This window comes from Paroedura picta, chromosome 2 (genome assembly GCF_049243985.1).
Source record: "Paroedura picta isolate Pp20150507F chromosome 2, Ppicta_v3.0, whole genome shotgun sequence".
Taxonomy (NCBI): domain Eukaryota; kingdom Metazoa; phylum Chordata; class Lepidosauria; order Squamata; family Gekkonidae; genus Paroedura; species Paroedura picta.
The window spans coordinates 83741131-83760630 of NC_135370.1; the positions used below are offsets into that span (position 1 = coordinate 83741131).

The 19500-nt window shown below is 43.7% G+C and overlaps 1 protein-coding gene across 3 annotated transcripts in view; it reads left to right on the forward strand.

The window, feature by feature from the left end:
* Positions 1-19317, forward strand: part of LOC143829841 (uncharacterized) — a 100363-nt gene extending 81046 nt beyond the window's left edge. For all 3 annotated transcript variants that reach the window (XM_077321328.1, XM_077321327.1, XM_077321329.1), the window contains exons 9-15: positions 3596-3644; positions 4366-4486; positions 6327-6421; positions 8029-8094; positions 8937-9036; positions 10582-10734; positions 11993-19317. In XM_077321328.1, the coding sequence (XP_077177443.1) occupies positions 3596-3644; positions 4366-4486; positions 6327-6421; positions 8029-8094; positions 8937-9036; positions 10582-10734; positions 11993-13632 (2224 nt within the window). In that variant the 3' untranslated portion in view covers positions 13633-19317. The remainder of the gene's footprint in view (positions 1-3595; positions 3645-4365; positions 4487-6326; positions 6422-8028; positions 8095-8936; positions 9037-10581; positions 10735-11992) is intronic.
* The last annotated feature ends 183 nt before the right edge of the window (positions 19318-19500 follow it).

The window sequence follows — 19500 nt, forward strand, 5'->3', positions numbered from 1 at the left end:
AGGGAAGAGTGCAAGTAAAACATGATGAGTGAGTCATTGCATATCTCCAAGACTGGCAGGGAGGTGATTATTTAAGAATAGGTGGCTAATTATGAAACAAAACAGCATAGTAGATTTAGATCCCATTTAAAATGTTTAAGTAAAGGAGATTGTGGGAAATGAATATTTCTTCATGAGACCCTAAAGTTGCCAATAATTTCCCGTCCTTTCCAGAGATAAGGGGCAGAGAGACATACGGCTTTGAAAGAAGCTGTGATGGACAGAACCTAGAAACAGCCAGCCGGGGCACTCAGAATATGTGGCTGGAGAGGGAAGAGCTGGGGGAAGAGAGCCCTTCAAGGCAGTTTTGAGCCAGAGAAGGTTTAGTGGTTCTTTAAGCAGGGCAAGGATATTGTGCAGTCTCTAGTAGTCACTTCAGGGGAAAGTAGGCTGTTTAGGGTGGTGGCCTGGTGTGACACATACTCGTATATGGATCTCACACACACCCTTTCGATGTATGTGATTGGAAAGCTATTGGGGCAGGCTGAGGTATTTGTATTTAAAAAGAACAACTGTAGTGGTCATCTGAAAGGTAAATATACCTGAGGGGAATTTGGCATTTCCTGGCTAGTTTTCCAGTGTCCACATTTCAGTCTTTTTTATTCTATAAATATATTTATACTATCTTACAAATATGGGGCTGAAGGTTCCCAGTTTACTCTGCATGCTCCCCGCCCCACCCTGCCTCCCATTATAAGCAATCCTTCTCTTGTTGTCCACCTTGCAGTCTCTGTTGTCCCCCTTGATATTAAGGATGGAAAGAGCTTAAAATTGGCCTTAGGAAGGCAGGGGAAAGGGTACGTCAGGAACACCATTACCGTTTATATGCAGGGAGGCTAGCCATAAATAGTGCAGAGCACTGGCAGGCCATTAAGTAAACACTGCTTTAGCCTCTTTTGCAGGAGTATTTAGTGTTGTGATGGAGAAGTGTGCTGTGGCCAGGTAGTCCTTAATTAATCCCAAAATCAATATGTGCTGCCCTCATGAGTACAGTGGCATTGGGCTGTATGGAGATTTCCTCACCCTAGGTGTCTGCTTCTGCCTTCCCAAATCATCACAGAAGACTTTGAAGATTATGCTGTATCTGTTTCTGTCTCATACTGTTTGTTGCCCAAATCCATTGCAGTGTTTCTGCAAGCCCCTTTCCTTTCTTCTGCCCTACTGTACATTGCAATACTTCAGCTGGAAGGGCAAGAACACCTTGATGGGTTTGGGAGGTAACCTGTGACTGAGCACTAGCATCACTTGAAGAGGCTCCCTGAAAAGTATCATAGGTAGAGTCACTGGCATCCTACAGTCACTGTGTTCTGCCAGTATTATATAGCCACTAGGGGCAAAGCCCGTTGTCTCCAAGAATACAACGGGCGCTAGAGCTTGGCAGTGGGAAGAGGAAGGGGAGGAGTTGTCCAGTCTGTAAGGGCATGGGGTTGTCATGTGTGTTGTGTGGGAGGTTGTGGTGGCATGGTGGCAAATGAGGCCATGGGTGTGGAGATATGGGTGTCAAGAACCTGTGGTGTGGAATGTTCGTTGATTGTGGGAGAGGACTGACCTTTGGGAATTGTGGCATAGTGGTTACAGATGAGCTTTCCAGAGCCATGTCCTCAGATATGTGAAGGGAAAATCAGACTGGAGACTCTTCTTAGGGAAGATTACATGGCAACCAATTCCCCGCAGTTCTGTGTCGTTTCCCTTCTTGTGTGAATTAGGCCACATTCACCGAAATACCCCTCTGCCCTAATTCACATAGGGTAGTCACAGTACACAGGTGTCCACACTGTTCCTTCTGTCTCCCATATTTTCACTGTTGGTAAAATGTTATGTGCCCACATGCTTCTTTCATGGTTGCTCCTTAGAAGAACGGATTTTTGTACCCTATTGCTTACTACCCAAAGGAGTCTCAAAGCGGTTTACAAACACCTTTTCCATTTGTCTCTCCACAATAGTCAACCTGTGAGGTATGTAGGGTTGTGAGAGATCTGAGAGAACTGGGAATGAGCCGCAGTGACCCAGCAGGCCTCAGGTGTCTCAAAGCATTTTCCAATCGTCTTCCCCTTCTCTCCCCATAGCAGACTCCCCATGAGGGAGGTGGGGTAGCGAGCCTCACAGGGAAGCTGGCAACCCTAAGAGGAAGACTGTCTGTGCACAGCAGTCTTGACCTTAGTAAGGTTTTTAATACTGTTTTTTTATTTGCCAGGCCAAGGTTATTTGCCAGTTACTATTTCAGTTACGATGTGTCTCCAGGCATTTACTTGTTCTCTATTAAGTTTCAGGCTGTAAATATTTATTTAGATCTTCCTGCACTTTCCAGACTCACAGGACTGATAATGGTCTGCCTGTCTGCGCCCCAGAATACAAACAGTTGCTGGTAAGGGCTGGCCATAGCCCATAGGCCAGGAGGGACACTCCTGCACCTCTCCCTACCAACTGCAGGCAAAAATGGCTCGTTTGAAGGCTAGACTCTGAGGCATTGTACGATTTTGAAGTCCCACCTCCAAACCTCCAGGAATATTTCCAACCGAGGGGTAGCCAACCTACAGGTGTGGCCTGGAGAGTTCCTGGAATTACAGCTCACCTGCACAGTATAAGATCAGCTCCCCAGGCAGAAAGGGCTACTTTGGACAGGGTTGTGGTAGAGAAGAAACATTTAAGGCTTCCCACACAGGTTGTTGTTGAATTTAAAGACTTGAGGCCTACTGCACAGGGTTGTTGTGCAGATGAAACAGGAGACAAAAGAGCCAGCTTCCTCTGCAGAATAACGCTGTGCAGTGGCCTCAAATCTGCAGAGAGTTGCAAAGAAGAAAGACACATGGCTTGGCTGTGTCTAACCCCCGGCCAGAGCAGTATTTTAAGTGAGAAGGGGCTTTTCTGTGACCTCCCTGTCAGGCAACTGTTTGGTAGAAGGAGAAAGTCCCCCCCCCCTCAAAAGGATGGCCCTCAGACTCCCCTGCGTTGCTCTTGGAAAGGCCTCCCTCCCCTCAGTCAGGGGCTGTCAGAGGCTCCTTCGCAGCAGGCCTGAAGGGAGGGGGGGAGGGGGAGCCCTCTGCAGCCTCCTGCCAGCTCTGTCAGGGTTCTGAGGCAATTTACAGTTGGACATGACAGTTAGGACAGCCTTGGGGCGAAAAGGGCTGGTGCAGCCTCTGTTCTCATCCCCCTTGGCAGCCCTACTGAGCTCCTCTCCCTTTGGTGGTCAGGAGCAGACTGGCAGCCAGACTGGGCTGGGTGAATGGAATTTTGGTCTGTCCTGGTGAGGGGCCAATAGGAAGGCACTTTGCGTGCCTCCCCATTGGCTGCTTGGCCCTGGATGGACACTTGGAGGGCCCAATCAGGAGCCGCTTCGTGGCTCCTGATTGGGCCCTCTGAGTTTTTATCCTGGACAGGGCCCGCCCTAACTCCTCCCCAGGTGGCCTTACTCTTTTATTTAATAGGGCCCTGTCCTATTTAAAGATGTTAGCTTCTGCTCTTACTCATATGGTTCCAGTATCTTTAAAAAATAACACTTTGGCAGCCTAAGTCCTACTCTGTAACACTGTACTGTGTGTTTGTTCATTTTCTATAGGCAGCAAGCATTGTTCCATGTTCTGTCTGCCTATTCAGTTTACAACACGGTAAGTGCCATCTGAAAACAGATAGCCCATGCGTTTAGTTCTTAGTTGACATCCATTAAGTATGCAAAATGAGGAAGTGTCATACAGGACTTTAAGGAGGCAGTGACAGAAGCACCATAAAAAGGAGTTCAGCTAAAAACAGCATACATAATTTTCTTGCAAGATAGTATTTTAAAAAATTACTTTCATCAGTTGTTCCAACAGCTGTTCATAAAAGCCATGATGTTGGGACAAAAAGGCATCAGGATTTCTGTCATAGCGGTACTTGTAAAGAAGCTGCTTCAACAGATTGGAGCCCTGTTGCTGAATTTTAGTTATTTATTGTATGGCTTATAGGTTGCCTGTCTGGGGACCTGCTGAAGGTGGAAACTCTATCAAGTTGCTGATTTTTTCTGTGAAGAAGGATGCAGTTGCATAAATGGGTCCTTTATGAGTAGCTTCTTCGTGACTCTCCTTGTTGTTAATTCTGTTGTATCTTCATCACTGAAGACTCCAGTTTGTTACAGCCTTTTAGCTCACTTTCAGCCAAAGGATATAGAGGAGGAGGATATATGCTGACTTAAACAATGGAATTTGCTGTTTCCCTGAGCCAGCAGGGGAAGGATTAATCGCATCATCTGAATTCCCTAATACAATTGAGTGATTATAGGGGAAAGTTGCACCTAGTGTTTGTGTGCATGTCAGTTTGTCATAGAGCTGATGATGTGTTTGGATCTTCCAGGAAGTGAGCTACTGCCAGGGAATGAGTCAGATTGCTGCTATCCTCCTGATGTATTTAAATGAAGAGGATGCCTTTTGGGCACTAGCTCAACTACTTACCAATCAGAGGCATGCAATGCATGGTAAGGTATAACTGGGAAACTGACTCTCCTTTCCTGCCACATCTGAATTTAGGGGAAATCAATAATTTCCTCATTGTTTTTTCGTGCTTTCCTGTTTATAGTAGATCATCATTTTTAATCATGATCTGCAGACAAACGTTTTGATAGAACCATATTTAATCCTTACAATCTGATATACGTTTTGTAATCCTATGAAATAGTGTAGTGCTTAATGAACACATCCCCTTAGTCATCCAGAAAATGTAGTCTATTGCATAAAATCTAACCACATTAAAGCTTCTTTGTGTCAGAACATTTGGGTGAAATAAAGCATAATCTCTGCACAAGCCACATTTCATTGAAAAAGAATGGTATGTGTTTTCCCTAGAGCAACAGTAGATGCTAGTTAGAAGGAGTACTCTAATTTGAGCAGCTCTTCTGTCTTTCTCTAGGCTTATAAGGGGTAACAACCCTCCACTAAATCTCATATTCTAAAAATAAGAATAAAAATTATTGATTTTAGCGATGATGGACTCACATGATCCCACATTGCAGTAATTATTGTTAATTTAATGTACTGGCATTTAGGTCCATTCCGCACAAGTTTAATGTAGCAGAAGGGTTACAAATTGTAATTGCTACTAATATGCAGTTATGCACGACTTCGTACACAATCTGCCACACTCCTGAAACAGTCCCGCTAAAAGCGCTTCATTGTAGCGCTTCCAGGGAAATCCCAAAAAGTGGATTCACCCTCTGGAAAGTGCTACACTCTTGCAAACAATCTGCAACAGTTACGAAAAAGTTCTGTGCGTTACCATTGTTGCGGTCTCAGCAAAGTCCCTTCCCCTGGCTCTCTCCTCTGAACTTCCGGCGAAGCGATTGCTATTTTTTTTTCTCGGAGCAAGCGGAGAGCAACGAGCCGGCGAGCCTTCATTCACCCAGCAAGGCTTCTCCAGCTGCAGTCCCTCCACAGAGCTGCTTTAAAGCTCCCCTCAAGTCACCAAGCACAACACAGCCTCGTTTGCAAGTTCCCTTTATTTTCGGCCGAAAATCGCGCCCGTGCGGGGGGGATTTTCTTTTCACTCGGGGGAGCGTGGCAACGATAAAACGGCAGCTCACACGCCAGCTGCCAGCTAGATGGGTCTCTACGTTAGGAGGAAGCAAGGAATCAAGGAATCAAGGCATATTCGTTGCAATGTGTGTTTTTCTTTTAAAAAAAACCCTGTTCTTAAAGGGAAAGGGGCTTTTCAGGAGCATGGCAACAACCGCCCATTGGCTGCTCGTTTGATTGACGGCCAGGGGCGGGACAAAGCATGGAAAAAATCGCTTCCTTTCTAGCGATTTTTGGCGAGACCGGAAACCTGTGGGAAATGATTGAAACACAACTGGATTCCTCTACAAAGGCTGGTATGCGTTATGCCGAATTCCACTATTTTAAATTCTGTTTTTTCTTTCCGGAAGCAATTTGCCACATTGATCCTTGTGCGGAATGGGCCTTAGTTATCAGGGATGAGACGGCTCTGGCCCAAAGGTCAGAAAAATGTCTGTTGTGTGAATGACCTTGAATGAATCCCAAGTGATTAGTGTACAGATGCTTGATCTTTGGCTGTTCTATTCTGCCACAACGTCATCTTTGTCACGTGCTGAGTTTCAGATACCATCCAAATCCTATCCCATAAAACATGTAGGAAAGACGAGTTCTTGGTTTTAATCTGCAGATAGGTGTCTTGTGAACTGCCAGATGTGGTGCGTTTTTGGTGATCAGACTCTGTGAAGCACCCTCCTTAGATGTGCTGCTCCTCAGCTTTTGTTTCAACTTCTTGCTGTCTATGTGACATGTGTCATTTTCTTTTCCAAGGGTTTTTTATTCCTGGCTTCCCAAAGTTGCAGAGGTTCCAGGCTCACCATGAGGCAATCTTAGGCAAACTTTTCCCAAAGCTGAAAAAGCACATGGTAATCTTTTCTGTTACTAAAAATATATCGTGATGGGAATATCTTGGTCTTCTCACAGATTTATTTGCTAACAGGCACTTTGACTGTACACCATTTCCCATTGCTGCAGTCAGTGGAGGAGATCTCATTCAGATGAAGACTTTACATAGGAATTATAGCTGAAGATAATGGCTAAAGTAACATAGAAGTTTTAAAAATCTGCAGAATGCTGTAAGGAAGCATAAGCAGGTGAAATCTTGGAGGACTTGTATCCAGCCTGGACTGAAGCAGGTGCATTGGCTACCAGTCATGGCCCAGATCAAGTTCAAGGTTTTGGTTTTGACCTTAAGGCCATCTGCAGCTTGGGCCCTGTGTATCGGAGGGACCGCTTGTCAGTTTATTCCCTCTGGGGATCTTTGCTCTGCGGGCTCTAATCTGTTGGTGGTCCCTGGCCCCTAGAGAGATACACCTGGCCCTGACTTGAGCCAGGGCCTTTTTGGTCCTGGCCCTGAGCTGGTGGAATGAGCTCCCAGGAGAGCTGAGGGCCCTGACGGAACTATCCAAGTTCCACAGTGTCTGTAAAATGGAGCTATTCTGCCAGGTCTTTGGTTGAGGCTGGGTTTCTTAAGACCAATGGGCTCCCCTCAGGCTATGCTATACTATTGGGCGAACCTGTTGCTTGATGACTGGGGAATTAAGAAGGTCTTTTTAGCCATCTGGAGATTTTTGGGTTTAATGAGACCGTTTTTTTTATGGAGTACTATCATTATCATGTATTCCACCTTGATTCCCAGGAGGAAGGCTGACTATAAATTTAATAATAATAATATTATAATAATAATAATAATGTTTCAAGCACTGATAGAGTGTCTCTTCTGGTGACAGTTTGTAGACTTCAGGCAGTAAATGTAAATTCCAGAGCAGATGAACAGGTTGTTCTCCTTCAGATGCTGGTCAGCAGTGGTCCCCAACCTTTTTATCACCGGGGATTGGTCAACGCTTGACAATTTTACTGAGGCCTGGAGGGGGTAGTCTTTTGCCGAGGAATGTGGCCGCCACCTGAGCCCCTGCTCCACTTGTTTTCCCGCCAGTGCCCCTGACTTCCGGCTGCCCCCTGGGGGGCGCTGCCAGCAGCAGCTGCGCAGTGCCATGCCAAAGGGGAGCCTCAGCCATGGCAGCCGCTGGAGACCACCAATGGTGAGTCAGCGGCAGAGTGACAGGGCAGCCCCCGAGGCAACTGCCCGGGAGGAGGACGAGGAGGAGCTGCGGCCTGGTACCGACTGATCCACGGACCGGTCCCGGTCCCTGGACCAGGGGTTTGGGGACCACTAAGTTACAGCACCAGCATGAATATGTGATGAAGGGAAATATGTGTATTCATTGGGAATAAATGAACAGGAATTACACTTTAAAAGGGGGTTTATGGCAAGGATAGATACTGCTTTTTAAGTAGTTAATTTGAGTTATGAAAGGACAAGTAACAGGATTAATGCTGTATGTGTTTGAGAACCCAAGAATATTTCAAGAATATGAATGCCAGTTTTCAGTGTTAAAAGTATATTACTTGCAAGCCTTCACTTTGTTTGCTTAGTGGAATGAATATTTTTTGCATTTGCTCTCCCATTTAGGATAAGGAACAGATGTCAACAGGAATTTATACAACAAAGTGGTTCCTGCAGTGTTTCATTGACAGGGTATGCATCCTGGGGAACAAGGTTACAGTACCAGTTTCTTTACTTACAGTATTTGCTGGCGTATAAGACTACTTTTCCCCCTGAAAAACATGCCTCCAAGTGGGGGGGGGGGTCGTCCTATACGCCGCGTGCCCTTCAGTTGGGATAGACATAGCTGCCCATAGTGGCCTCCCAATGCCTGCCCACCTCATTCTACATACCATCCAGTATCGCGCAGTATCCAGCGCGGCCATGGCGGGTCAGCTTTTTGGCGTGACCGGCCCATTCTGCTCGGCGGGAAGCAGCGGGGCTCCGGCCCACCTCTTATCTACGCAGAGCTTGCACATGCGCACTTGCACACTAGTGCCTGTCACAGGGAGATGCAGGGGTGGGCCGGAGGCGCTGCGGTTGTGCTGCGGCCGTACAATAGTGACAATGACAGGTACTGTAATGTAATGTAACAGATTCTATATTTTGAGTGGAAATGTTGGGGGGGTCGTCTTATACGCCCAGTCGTCTTATACGCCGGCAAATACGGTAAATTATGTTTGTGGCTGTTCTGTTTGTGGCTATTGTATTTCTTCTTCTTTCATTCATTTACACTAGGAAGATTGCATAAATTAAATTACTAAGTTGATTTAGGGAAAGGTTATGTTGCCCACTGGAGTTTGGATTGAAATCTTTGCTTTTTAATACTAAAGTAGCAAAAATGGATACTATGTATTCTCTGTTTTTGCTTAGATATACAAGAAATGTGTACATATGGTTTTGAAAAAAATATATAGATGGTTCCTACACTGCATGCAGTTTGGCTTCAGCTGTACTAGTATAACATCTAATTTATTGTTAAATATTGTAAACAGACTCCATTTACTCTAACACTGCGTCTATGGGATATCTACATCCTGGAAGGAGAGCGGGTTCTAACAGCCATGGCCTACACCATCCTCAAGTTGCATAAAAGTAAGATATTTGACTTAATGGTTTGATATGTATTCTGCTAAGAGCAGACTCTGGGAATTATGGTAAGAGCAAACCTGTCTTTCAAAGACAAAAACCTGCCATCCTTTAATCAGATGGTTTCAGAGGGTAGCCATTTTGGTCTGCAGGAGAACAACTAGATTTGAGTCCAGCAATGCCTCAGAGGTCAACAAGATTTTATGGTTATGGCCTTTCAAGAGTTAAAGCACCCTTTGACAGATACAAATAGGAGTACAGATCGCAGAGTACTTATATCCCAGTCTATAGGTGGGAGATGTGTTGAGAATGAGGAGTTAAGATGCAAAGGTATAATGCAAAATGAAAGCTTGATTAGATCATAGTAGAAATGTCAAGGGACAGAAAATAAGCATCTATAGCGAGGTAAGAATTCTGTGTTCCTGTTCATCCAAGAGGGTTCTGAATTTGTGAATGAACTCAGGTTCAGCAGTTTCACATTGTAAACTCTCTTTGTAGAACAGCACTTTATTTGTTTACACAATTAGAATCAGAGTCCTTTTTCTTTTATATTTGGCTATGGATTCTCACTCTGTGGGTATCACTTTTGGATTTTCTTGTAAATGCTCTGTCTACTATGCAAGGCATAAGATGATGTTATCCTTATCTCCATAATGAGCAAAACTCTCTTTGGAAACCTCTGAGTGAACTATGAATCTGACTTGAATTCGTTGTGTCTAGACAGTCAGCAAAGGTCACTGGATGCTGTGTTTGTTTGGGTTGTTGGTGGGGGGGGGAGAGAACACTACCTCACACTTTGCAAATCATAAAATTTCCAGAGTTTAATAGCAAATTTGTTTTGTTTCAAGTAAGAGTGCTCTCCTGAAAACTTAAGCATGTTTCTTATGACATTGGGAGCCAGAGAGAGAATTGGAGGAAATAAAGAGAAAGTAATTTATTGGGCAGTATTTGTTCTGTGCTCACAGTTCACATGCAGTGCATCTTTATTGTAACATAGCATATGCATATGCACACCTGCATTTACCCCCAAAGACCAAGAAAAAAATAACAGATTTGTGAAATGTAAGCATGAATGCTCATATGTGAATGATCATGATGAACTCATAGGTATGGAATTGGATTCTTGTGTATTTGCTTGGCCAGACTGTGAGACATTGAGCTCCTGCAGGCTGCATCATTTTAACAGCTCATAATGCGAAGCTTTACTCCCCCTAGAGGTGTAACATACCCTCTGAACAGTCCTGCAAATGACTGCAGTCAGTACACCATACAAAACATTGTTTTATTTATGTGAGAGATATCCATTAGTGTGCATGCCCCAGTGGTTAAAGTATTCACTGGTGTAGATCCTTGCCACGGTAGATGTCAGGAGATTAACCTGAGACAGCATTACAAGTCATAGAAAAAGACACAGAAAGAGGAGAGCATAAATGACCTTACTTGATGCAAATGCACAGTCCTTTGTGGTGCCCAATGCTGGTTGGTTGTTAGCAGTATCCTTTAGTAGAAATACTGGTGTCTTATTGTGCTGAATTTTCTGCTGCCTGCTAGAGTGCTTGTTGAAAATGGCCCTGGAAGATCTCAGAGAATTCCTGCAAGAGAAAACTGCTGCTTCTTTGCAGTTTGAAGATGATGTAGTTATTGAACAACTGCAAGCATCCATGGCAGAACTGCGTAAAATGAAATGTGATCTTCCACCCCCAGGTAAATAGCGGTATAACTGCCTGTGCAGCTTGTCTCTTCAATGGCCTGCTGTGATGCTTCGCTTTAGCTTCTCCTCTGTATGAATGAGCCTGCTTGCCAAATTTAAGACAAAATAACCAAGCACAAGGAAGAATCCAGTGCCCATAAAATAAGGCACACTACAGATCAATGGTTCCTGGAGAAAATCTTTAATTTCTGCATGTGCTTATTAGCCATTCTGCATTTTTGTAAAGGAAAGATACAGAAACATTTGAAACATGAAGTGGCTGAAGTAGAAAGTATGACCTAATAACTACTGGTTGTTTTCTACCAAGCATTTTGTACAACATCTGAGCAGTTTGTGATATCATGGTATTTTGGGTGGCACATAACTATTTGGGTATATCTGAATTTCTGGAAAGGCACCCCAGGACGCTAGTTCTGAGAGGAGCCTAGGCATTCCTGACATGGGATGCTTGGCACAACTGCAGTCATGCAATTTTTAGGCTGCTTGGGGAAGCCATATAATTTTACTATTTTTACTATGGATATAAATCACTCTCACGCAAGGATTGTACAAACCCCACCGATAATATTCACATACTTGTGTGAATGCTGATTCATGATGGAAACCAGAATAGAGACATTTAAGCGGTAAAAAGTACAAGTATCTATTTTGTGTATGAATTTTAAAAAAATTGTCTAAATATAGAAACAAAGATTAGAGCAGCCTTTCTCAACTTTCTATCTCTGGGATACCCCTGAAACATTCTTCGGCTTTGAGGAACCTCAGAAGTGGCAGAATATGATTGAGTAGCACATCCACAAGGGACCTTGCCCCTTCCCATCCCCTCCAGGTCCATCATTGACCATTTTGGAAGGGGGGAACAGGTCGACATGACCATGTGTGGTCATAGCACCTGATAAATGTTTAACACATTTTTAAATATATATATTAAATTAACTCCCATCTATTTGGGAAACCCTTTCAGAGCCACCGATCAACCCCAGGGTTTCACAAACCCCTGGTTGAGAAAGCCTGGATTAGAGGTTGTAATTAGGGATTTGTGTAGACTTTGGTTTGATTTTTTCCCCCATATCTGTCAGTCAGAAGTGGACAATTCTTGTTTCTCCCCCTGAAACCATTCGCAAGCCTGCTGCTTTAGACCCTCCCTAAATTGTACTAAGCAGAGTTTGGGTCCCATCCATTTGCCCACCCTGATTCCACTTGGCTTGAAAATAAGAGACTAATGGATTTGTATGTGTGTTTTCATTACAGCAAAATCTGAAGAATTTCCCAAGAAACCACTGGGATTGGAACTCTCTCTAAATCTAGTATCAGTAAAGCCCAGTGTTGCTGGTAATGCCCAGAAAAAGACTGCCAGTGATATTGATCATGAAAAAGAAACTGTAATACAACTTTCTCCTGAAAAAAGTCCTTCTCACCTGACTGAAACGATCAGTAATTCAAATTTGGCAATACATAAGAGAGCCTTGATTCTGCATCCCAGTGGACCACCACTGCGGGTAGAACTAACTGTTTTGCACCACAATCCATTCCAGAATAACCAGCCCATCCCTAACACAGATGTGGAGGAAAAACAGCAAGAAAACATGGTGCAATCGCCAAAGGAGGATGCCAAGAAAATCCTCCCGGAAGATTTCCCTGCAACACTGGATGAGATTCAGGTTATTGTAGAAAGTCAAGATCTAGCCTCTGTACATAAGGAGGAAAATTCATTAGAGAGCAACAGCACTGTAGATGATGAGGGCCATGTTACTCCACAAATGCTAGAGCAAGCATTGATGGACATCATGGCAACCGAGAACTGTCCACGTGACCCTAACATGCAGAGTGAGACCACAGAATCAGACGTGTCTGTCACCTCCAACAGTATAACAGCGTTCATGGAACAAGATTCACTAAGTCAAGTGCCATTGCTTCTCTCTCTTGAAGGGCAAAGTACCTTAGAATCGCAAACAACAGTGCAAAATGCAGTTGTTCTTCCAGATGAGAGCGCCACCTGTTTTTCTGAGGATTTCTTATCTGAAGATGCCATGGTGCTCCCAGATCACCCGTGCCAGTCTACAAGTACCAGCTCCTCTCCACTTGGGCATTGCTCGTCCGCAGTATGTGATGTGCCAAAAAACTTGATAGTGCCACATACCATCAAAGCACTTGATCCTCTCTCTCTCCCATTCCAAGATGGAAAGCGACGGCCTTCTAATGTATCTCAGTATGATAACCTGTCTGAAAATGGAGAAGAAAAATCTCCCCTTCAGGAACCCTGTTCTGAGGAACTAGCTGTTTTGTTATCACAGACTGAGCTCTGCAACCCAGTGTCAAAGTGCACAGTGCCCAAATCTGCATCCGTAGGAGAGCTAGAAAATCTGCAGAGACAGACTGGGGATTTGGTACAGCAGCCAGGAGGACTTGACCAACCTCTCTCATTCAACATACTGCCTCATCAGAAGAGGCCCTCTAGTGGGGGCAGCATGCCAATCTTATCTGAGCTGGTCTCTGGTGGACCGTTACTGTTAGAAGACTTCTGTGCCCGGCCCACATCATCCCCAGAATTACAGGAGCAGTACAGCCCCTTCAGAATAGTAAAAACTACTACCCCTCTTCACTTGGCTCATGCTACAGAGCAAAACTTCTGCAACAAAAAACAAATGGCTTTGCCTTTGCCAGAGTCCAGCCCCCTTGATGCAGCTGACAGGGAGGCCCCTGTTCCCCCTATTGGAGAAGTGATTGCTAGTGATTCTCTCCAGAAATCACTAAATGTTTTGAGTGACTTACCTGCTCCTCAAAGGCCAAAACCAAAATTACCACTCAAGATTGTCAAAACCAATTCTGATAACAATTTCTGTCGGGGCTGCCCCCCAATGGCGCAGATGTCAAAATCAGTGACATTCTAGTACAACTGAGAGAACAGAGTGGGGGTGGGGGTGGAATTACAATGCTCTTTCATGAGAGATCAAGAGTGTTTTGGAATGAAAAAGTGCAGCCAAATATAGGAGGAGGGAGTCAATTGTATTGCCAGTCAGGCTGTGTTCAAGAATTTGAGACAAGACTCAGATACAGGCCAGTCTTCAGTTGGCAATGCCTGCAGATGAATATTTAGAAGCGTGGATTTCCCCCTCTAGACTACTCCCACAGTTTTTCTGAACCTGCTTTTCATATCTCCTCCCTCATAATTGGGTGGAAGTCTTAACAGATTTAACATGTCATAACATTCAAACTGCTTCCTTCCAATCTATTCTAGTTTTAAAAGTAAAGTTTAACATTGGAATAGTCAAGAAACAGAAGGGATTGTTTGAGGAAACAGTTGATGACTCAGTTGCGGGTTTTGGCCAGTAGCACATTTTTCAGTAGCAATAGTTATTTTTTCCTTAGCAGCCAATGTATTCCTGTAAATGAGGCTATGGATTATTTATGTTGGGGCAGCAAGCTTTCACTTAGCATCTATGCAATATCCAGCACACCTTGCTAACGTGTATTTCCATATGGCTCATGTTTCTTATCCGCCCTCCTGTAGCAAAACCAGACATTGAAATATACCTACTCTTAAGTTCTCAGCTTCTCTTACCCATTTTCAGTGCTAAGGGATAGCAAAGTAACAAACCCATGCAAAGGAATAGGTTTTTCTCACCTTAAGCTGAACTCTATAATATGTTACATAGGAAACAAGGGCAGTTTCTGAGGGAAGCCACAATAGTGATATAGACTGCCTTTCATAAGTTGGTTCATGTCCATGTGCTGAATTCCTAGTGGTGTGCTTGCTGTGGCTGAAGTACTTCTGGGGCATAGGCCTCCATAGGGAGGGGCACCAATAGCAGATAGAAAAGAGCCGTTGCCTGTGTGTTTCTATCACTTTTTGCATAGGTTCATCCAGCCAGTGACTTAGAAGTACACCTCTGGAGTACAGAAACTGCCCTGGCTGGTATTTTGTTGCAGCTGGTAAGCCCTAAGAGCATTACAGGATCGATGGTACTACATGACCACCATGCCGAGTCCAGCCCTCTAGAAAGTTTGTTGGAGATAATGGAAAAAATATAGCCCAATCCTTTACATGCTCAATCCTAAGCGAGTCCAGCTAAGTTCAGTAAGTAAATATGCCTAAGAATCACAGCCTTATGTTTGGCTCCGGAGGACAAGCAGACTAGATGAGTGCCGGTGAAGCTTTGTTTCCCAAGAGGCCACCTTCCTCATGGCTTAGTCAGTTTACATCACTGTTCTATACAACGGTGATTGAAGCAAGGTCTTAAACCAGTTTTCATGAATACCTGCATAGATCCAATCATATGTGCCTACAATATTCTCCATATGCCACTGTTGACAGTGAGACCCATTTGGGCGATTGGATCTTTGCAGGTATTCATGAAAACTGGTTTAAGACGTTGCTTCAATCACTGTTGTATAGAACAGTGATGTAAACTGATTAAGCCACTGAGGAAGGTGGCCTTTTGGGAAACGAGGTTTCACCGGCACTCGTCTAGTCAGCTTGTCCTTCGTTGGCTTCTGCTTCGGCTGACCTTCCCTGCTTTATGTTTGGCTTCAGCAGTAAAGCTTGTAGAAGGAGTTGGTGGAATGGGTCTTTCCCCAGACAGCCTGTTGTTTGTCCCAAACTTCCTCTAGGGTGAGAGAGCTCCGCAAATACAAGTTCTACAGTAAGGGGTAAAATTGCCACCACCTCCCTCTAGTGGTTTACCTCAGAGGAACAGGGAAGATGCAGCCATTTTACCTAACTCTCTGTTGTCACTGCAGTGCTCTGTCCCGTGGTACTTGTTGTTCACAAGGCTTTTCCAGACCCACCAAGAGGATCTTGAGAACAAATCACAGGCTGCCCTGGGGAAGGACGGTCTAATAATTAAACCAAACAGAGAGAAACAGACCTATCCACTGGCAATATGATAAATAAAAGAAAGAAAAATGTCCTATTTTTGTGTCAATACAGACCAGTATCCTCATACCTATGTGAGCCTGTGGCCAGTATTATACTATCAATATATACAAGGACTTGTCACTGATGAAAGAATCTCACTGAAAACGGATATTACCTGGATTCCGTTTTGACAGAAGTCCTAAAGAATAAAGAAACAAGGAAAACTATAAAAATAGGACATTTTTCTTTCTTTTATTTATCATATTGCCAGTGGATAGGTCTGTTTCTCTCTGTTTGCCCTGGGGAAGGAGGCAGTGTAGGAAGATTTGCTCTGCTTTTGTGAGCTTTTCCACTGGAGCCAATCCTTAGCCTTTCTCGAGTCTTGATACCACTCCTTTATAGACTCAAGTCTGCTGTTGACAAAATGCACAGGGGCAAAGTCTGAAATCCGACCTTTTAGGAAACCTTGGCTTTAGAAAGGATATTAACCAAGGTTGTTCAAAAACACATTTATTGCTACTTGGCTTTCCCAGAGTTGAACTGATGTAGTGAAAAACATAGCACTGTTGGTCCATCAACATTTGCACCCTTATTTTTGGTGGATTGACTAGTTCCCGTCCTGTCATCAAAAAGGTGATGCCTCTAGTGTGTGCAAGAAAAAAATAGGTATTTTTCAGGTGTGGGTATATTGGACCTGAAAAATATTGGCATTTGCCCATATTCCCAAATGCCAATACCAGTATTGGGATTTGGATCCTGCAATATTTGGGAATACCGAATATTTTCAGCTCCATATACTGTAGTTTGTTGGCTGGGAAATTGTGTGGGTGCCTGGGTGCATGCAAATAATCTTTCCAGGGGATTATTTCAGAGGTGAAGATCAGTGTCCTTTGCTTTCAGCTATATTTTCAGTGGCTTCTACAACACAAGAAGTGCTGGAAAAATGTTTTCATTCAGCTGACGTTTTCCATAAAATGCACAAAACTCCTGTTAGCTTTAGTGGGAGTTATACTTAACAGTGGCAAGAAAAGGTCCTTTCTAGTCAATCATATTTTTCCTTCTGGCTTGACCCTTATGGTTCCTGTATTTTTGCAAGATCAGAGACTCCAAGCTGTTAAGATAATCATGTGATTTGTTCTTTCCAAAGCGCTTGGCCAAAAGCCTTTACAGCTAACAAATGTACATCTAAGAAAGCTCCTACAGGCCTTGAAGTTATATAGTGCATTTCCCTACTAAAAGAGTAGGTGTTAGAGAGGGTATGTTCTAAGTAACTAACAGCTGAATCATGGATAGGAGGGGGGATCCTGAGCCTCTGATAAGCTGAGCAACATGGCACAATGCAACTTTGCAACTTCAGTGAAGAATGTCAGGCCAACACAGTGAGCCAGAAGTGCTTTTAACACTCTAGTCAATCCTTTTATTGTATTTATTCCTTTTAGATTCATACCCTTGTGTGCAAACCGAGGACATCCATGGCTTAATTCGCACTGCTGGGGGGTGGGCAGGTCTTGGTATGTTGCCAAGCTAGAGAGAGCTGCATCTAGAACACTGGTAAGGCCAAACCATTTGGTGCTTTTCTGGAGCAAGGTAGGATTCAGAAATACATATGTATGACTTCCCTGGCAAACCTCCAAAGCTGACTGGCAGTGACGATTATTAATATTACTTATGTCTTGCAGTACCTGCAAAGTCAGCAGTCAGAATTAATTTCTACATTGTATAATGACATGTGTTCCCTAAAGTGTCAATGAAGCTGTGAGTACATTTTTGGGACATCTACAGTTCAGGAAGCCAGTGCATCCCTGATCCATGTATATAGATTGCACACTGTGTCATGTACAGTGAAAAGGTATTTACAGCTGTGCAGGTGCTATTTAAATCAGAATGAAATAGACAATAACTGTGGTTAGATGTGTTCAAAGTATACCATTTTCTAGCTTTTATACAACCACTGAGGCAATGTTTAAGGCTTCTCAGCAGCATAACGGAGGACAGACGCTGAGATTATGCACCCCATTCTCTGTTCTGTGTGGCATTCTCAAGTGGCATTTTTTATGGAAGCAAATCCATCTTTGAACAGCTATGGATGCCTCAACTGCATTTTCAGTCTCTTGTTATCTCAGCCACAGTAAAGAAATCTCTCTTTTTTGTCGGGGGACCTTATTACCAAGCCCATGTAAACACAAAGCTTTCCCTTCTCCAGCACTGCCACCATCATACCTGTTGAGTTGGACAACTTGAGGTTGTTGTGACTGCAAACTGAAGGGCTTGAGTGAGAATATACCCTGGTCTAGGATATCCCCTAGGCTCTGGGGCATCTCACTGAAGTGGTGCTGGAGCAATTTCAAAATTAGGGACAGTCAAAATAATAGGGGGCACGAAGGGGCCTGATTTGGCCCACATGACTGATGTTCTCCAGCACTGTGGTGGCTCAGTGTTGCATGTTAGTAGAGAAAGGGGTTCTGAACAGAAATATCCTGGTACAAGAGAGACCTTAAGCAGGCCAGAGTGCTGCTGAAATATTAATTGGGGTACTTTGGAGATTGAGGAGAGAAAGAGTAGATCGCAGGAGGGAATTGACACAGTGCACCTGATATGGAAAAGGTGAGGTGGCCATGTTTCAACAGGAATGGTACAAAAACGGTGCTTTCAAGTTCTTCCTTCTGGAGGCTCCTTGTTAGAAGAGTAGCAGCTTCTGTTCAGCCTTCTGCCAGAATTCTAGAACATGCTTTGTTCTAAAGAGTACTTTTTGCAAATTGAACTCCTACAGGACTCCTAAGTCCTAAAGGACTTAGTCTGATTCAGACTTTCATAAAATTACTATTTTCTATGGTTGAATAGCAATGCATTTACACATTTCCAAGTGCAACTACAGCAAAATTTGATGCCCAATTCATGTTTGTCTTTTGGTATATTAGCACTCCTAATGTAAGGAGAGATGGGGAGAACACATCATCTGCCTTGGACTGATGTAACCGCTTGGCTGTCATTTTCAAAGCTAAGAAAAGTGTTTTGTCATGCACGTGAAGCCTTCACTCAGCAAACCATACGAGGCTCCTAAAACATTCCTGTGTAGGGGAGACAGTGCCAGTATTTATATGAACTCAGGAAAGATTCCCCCTCCCCAGTCCCCAAATGGTATGTGTTTTGCTTGGTTGTACTTAGTTTTTAAAGCCCAGTGTTAACTAAGTGTTGGGTCACATGTAACCTTTTGAGCATCAACAGGGCAGCCAAGTGGCAGGAATTCAGTATGGGGGTTCTGGAAACCTTCCCACTCATGAAACTTGTAACCCCTGCAGTTCAATATGTTGGTCCTTTTTTGTGCACTTTCAAAGCTCTGCTACCATTGTACCTTTAAAAAAAATCCAATCTTGTTTACAACTTGGAGTAATTCCTGTGTAACTCCTGTGTTATATTATATTGCTTTCATACATTTTATGTACATGCTTTGAGGGGTGGGTAAGAGACGGGGGGGGACATTTGCTTTTTTATTCTGATCCAAAATAGTTGTACATATTAAAATGCTGTGTTTACATAGTTGTAATAATAATAGTAAACTTTAGCATAAACTGCTGCAACCTGTTTCTGTATTTGATGCCTCAAGATTGTGGAATCTGCATCACAGTATTCCTCAGGCTCTGCTTATAACTTCCACAAGGGGTCATTATAGAGGGCGGACCTAGAAGTGATTCCTCCCTCTGGTTTTATGGATTTATAAGACTTATAAATCATGTACTGCACCCATGGGAGGAAATGTTGCTGTGGCAGTTAACATGGATTAGCCAAAGCCACAGTGTGGCATCATAATTGACTTCCAGAATCAACAAAGACTCACCAGACACAATGTGATTCCTTAATTGTCTTATTGGATGCAGCAGTGTTCGTACAGGCTTCTTCACAA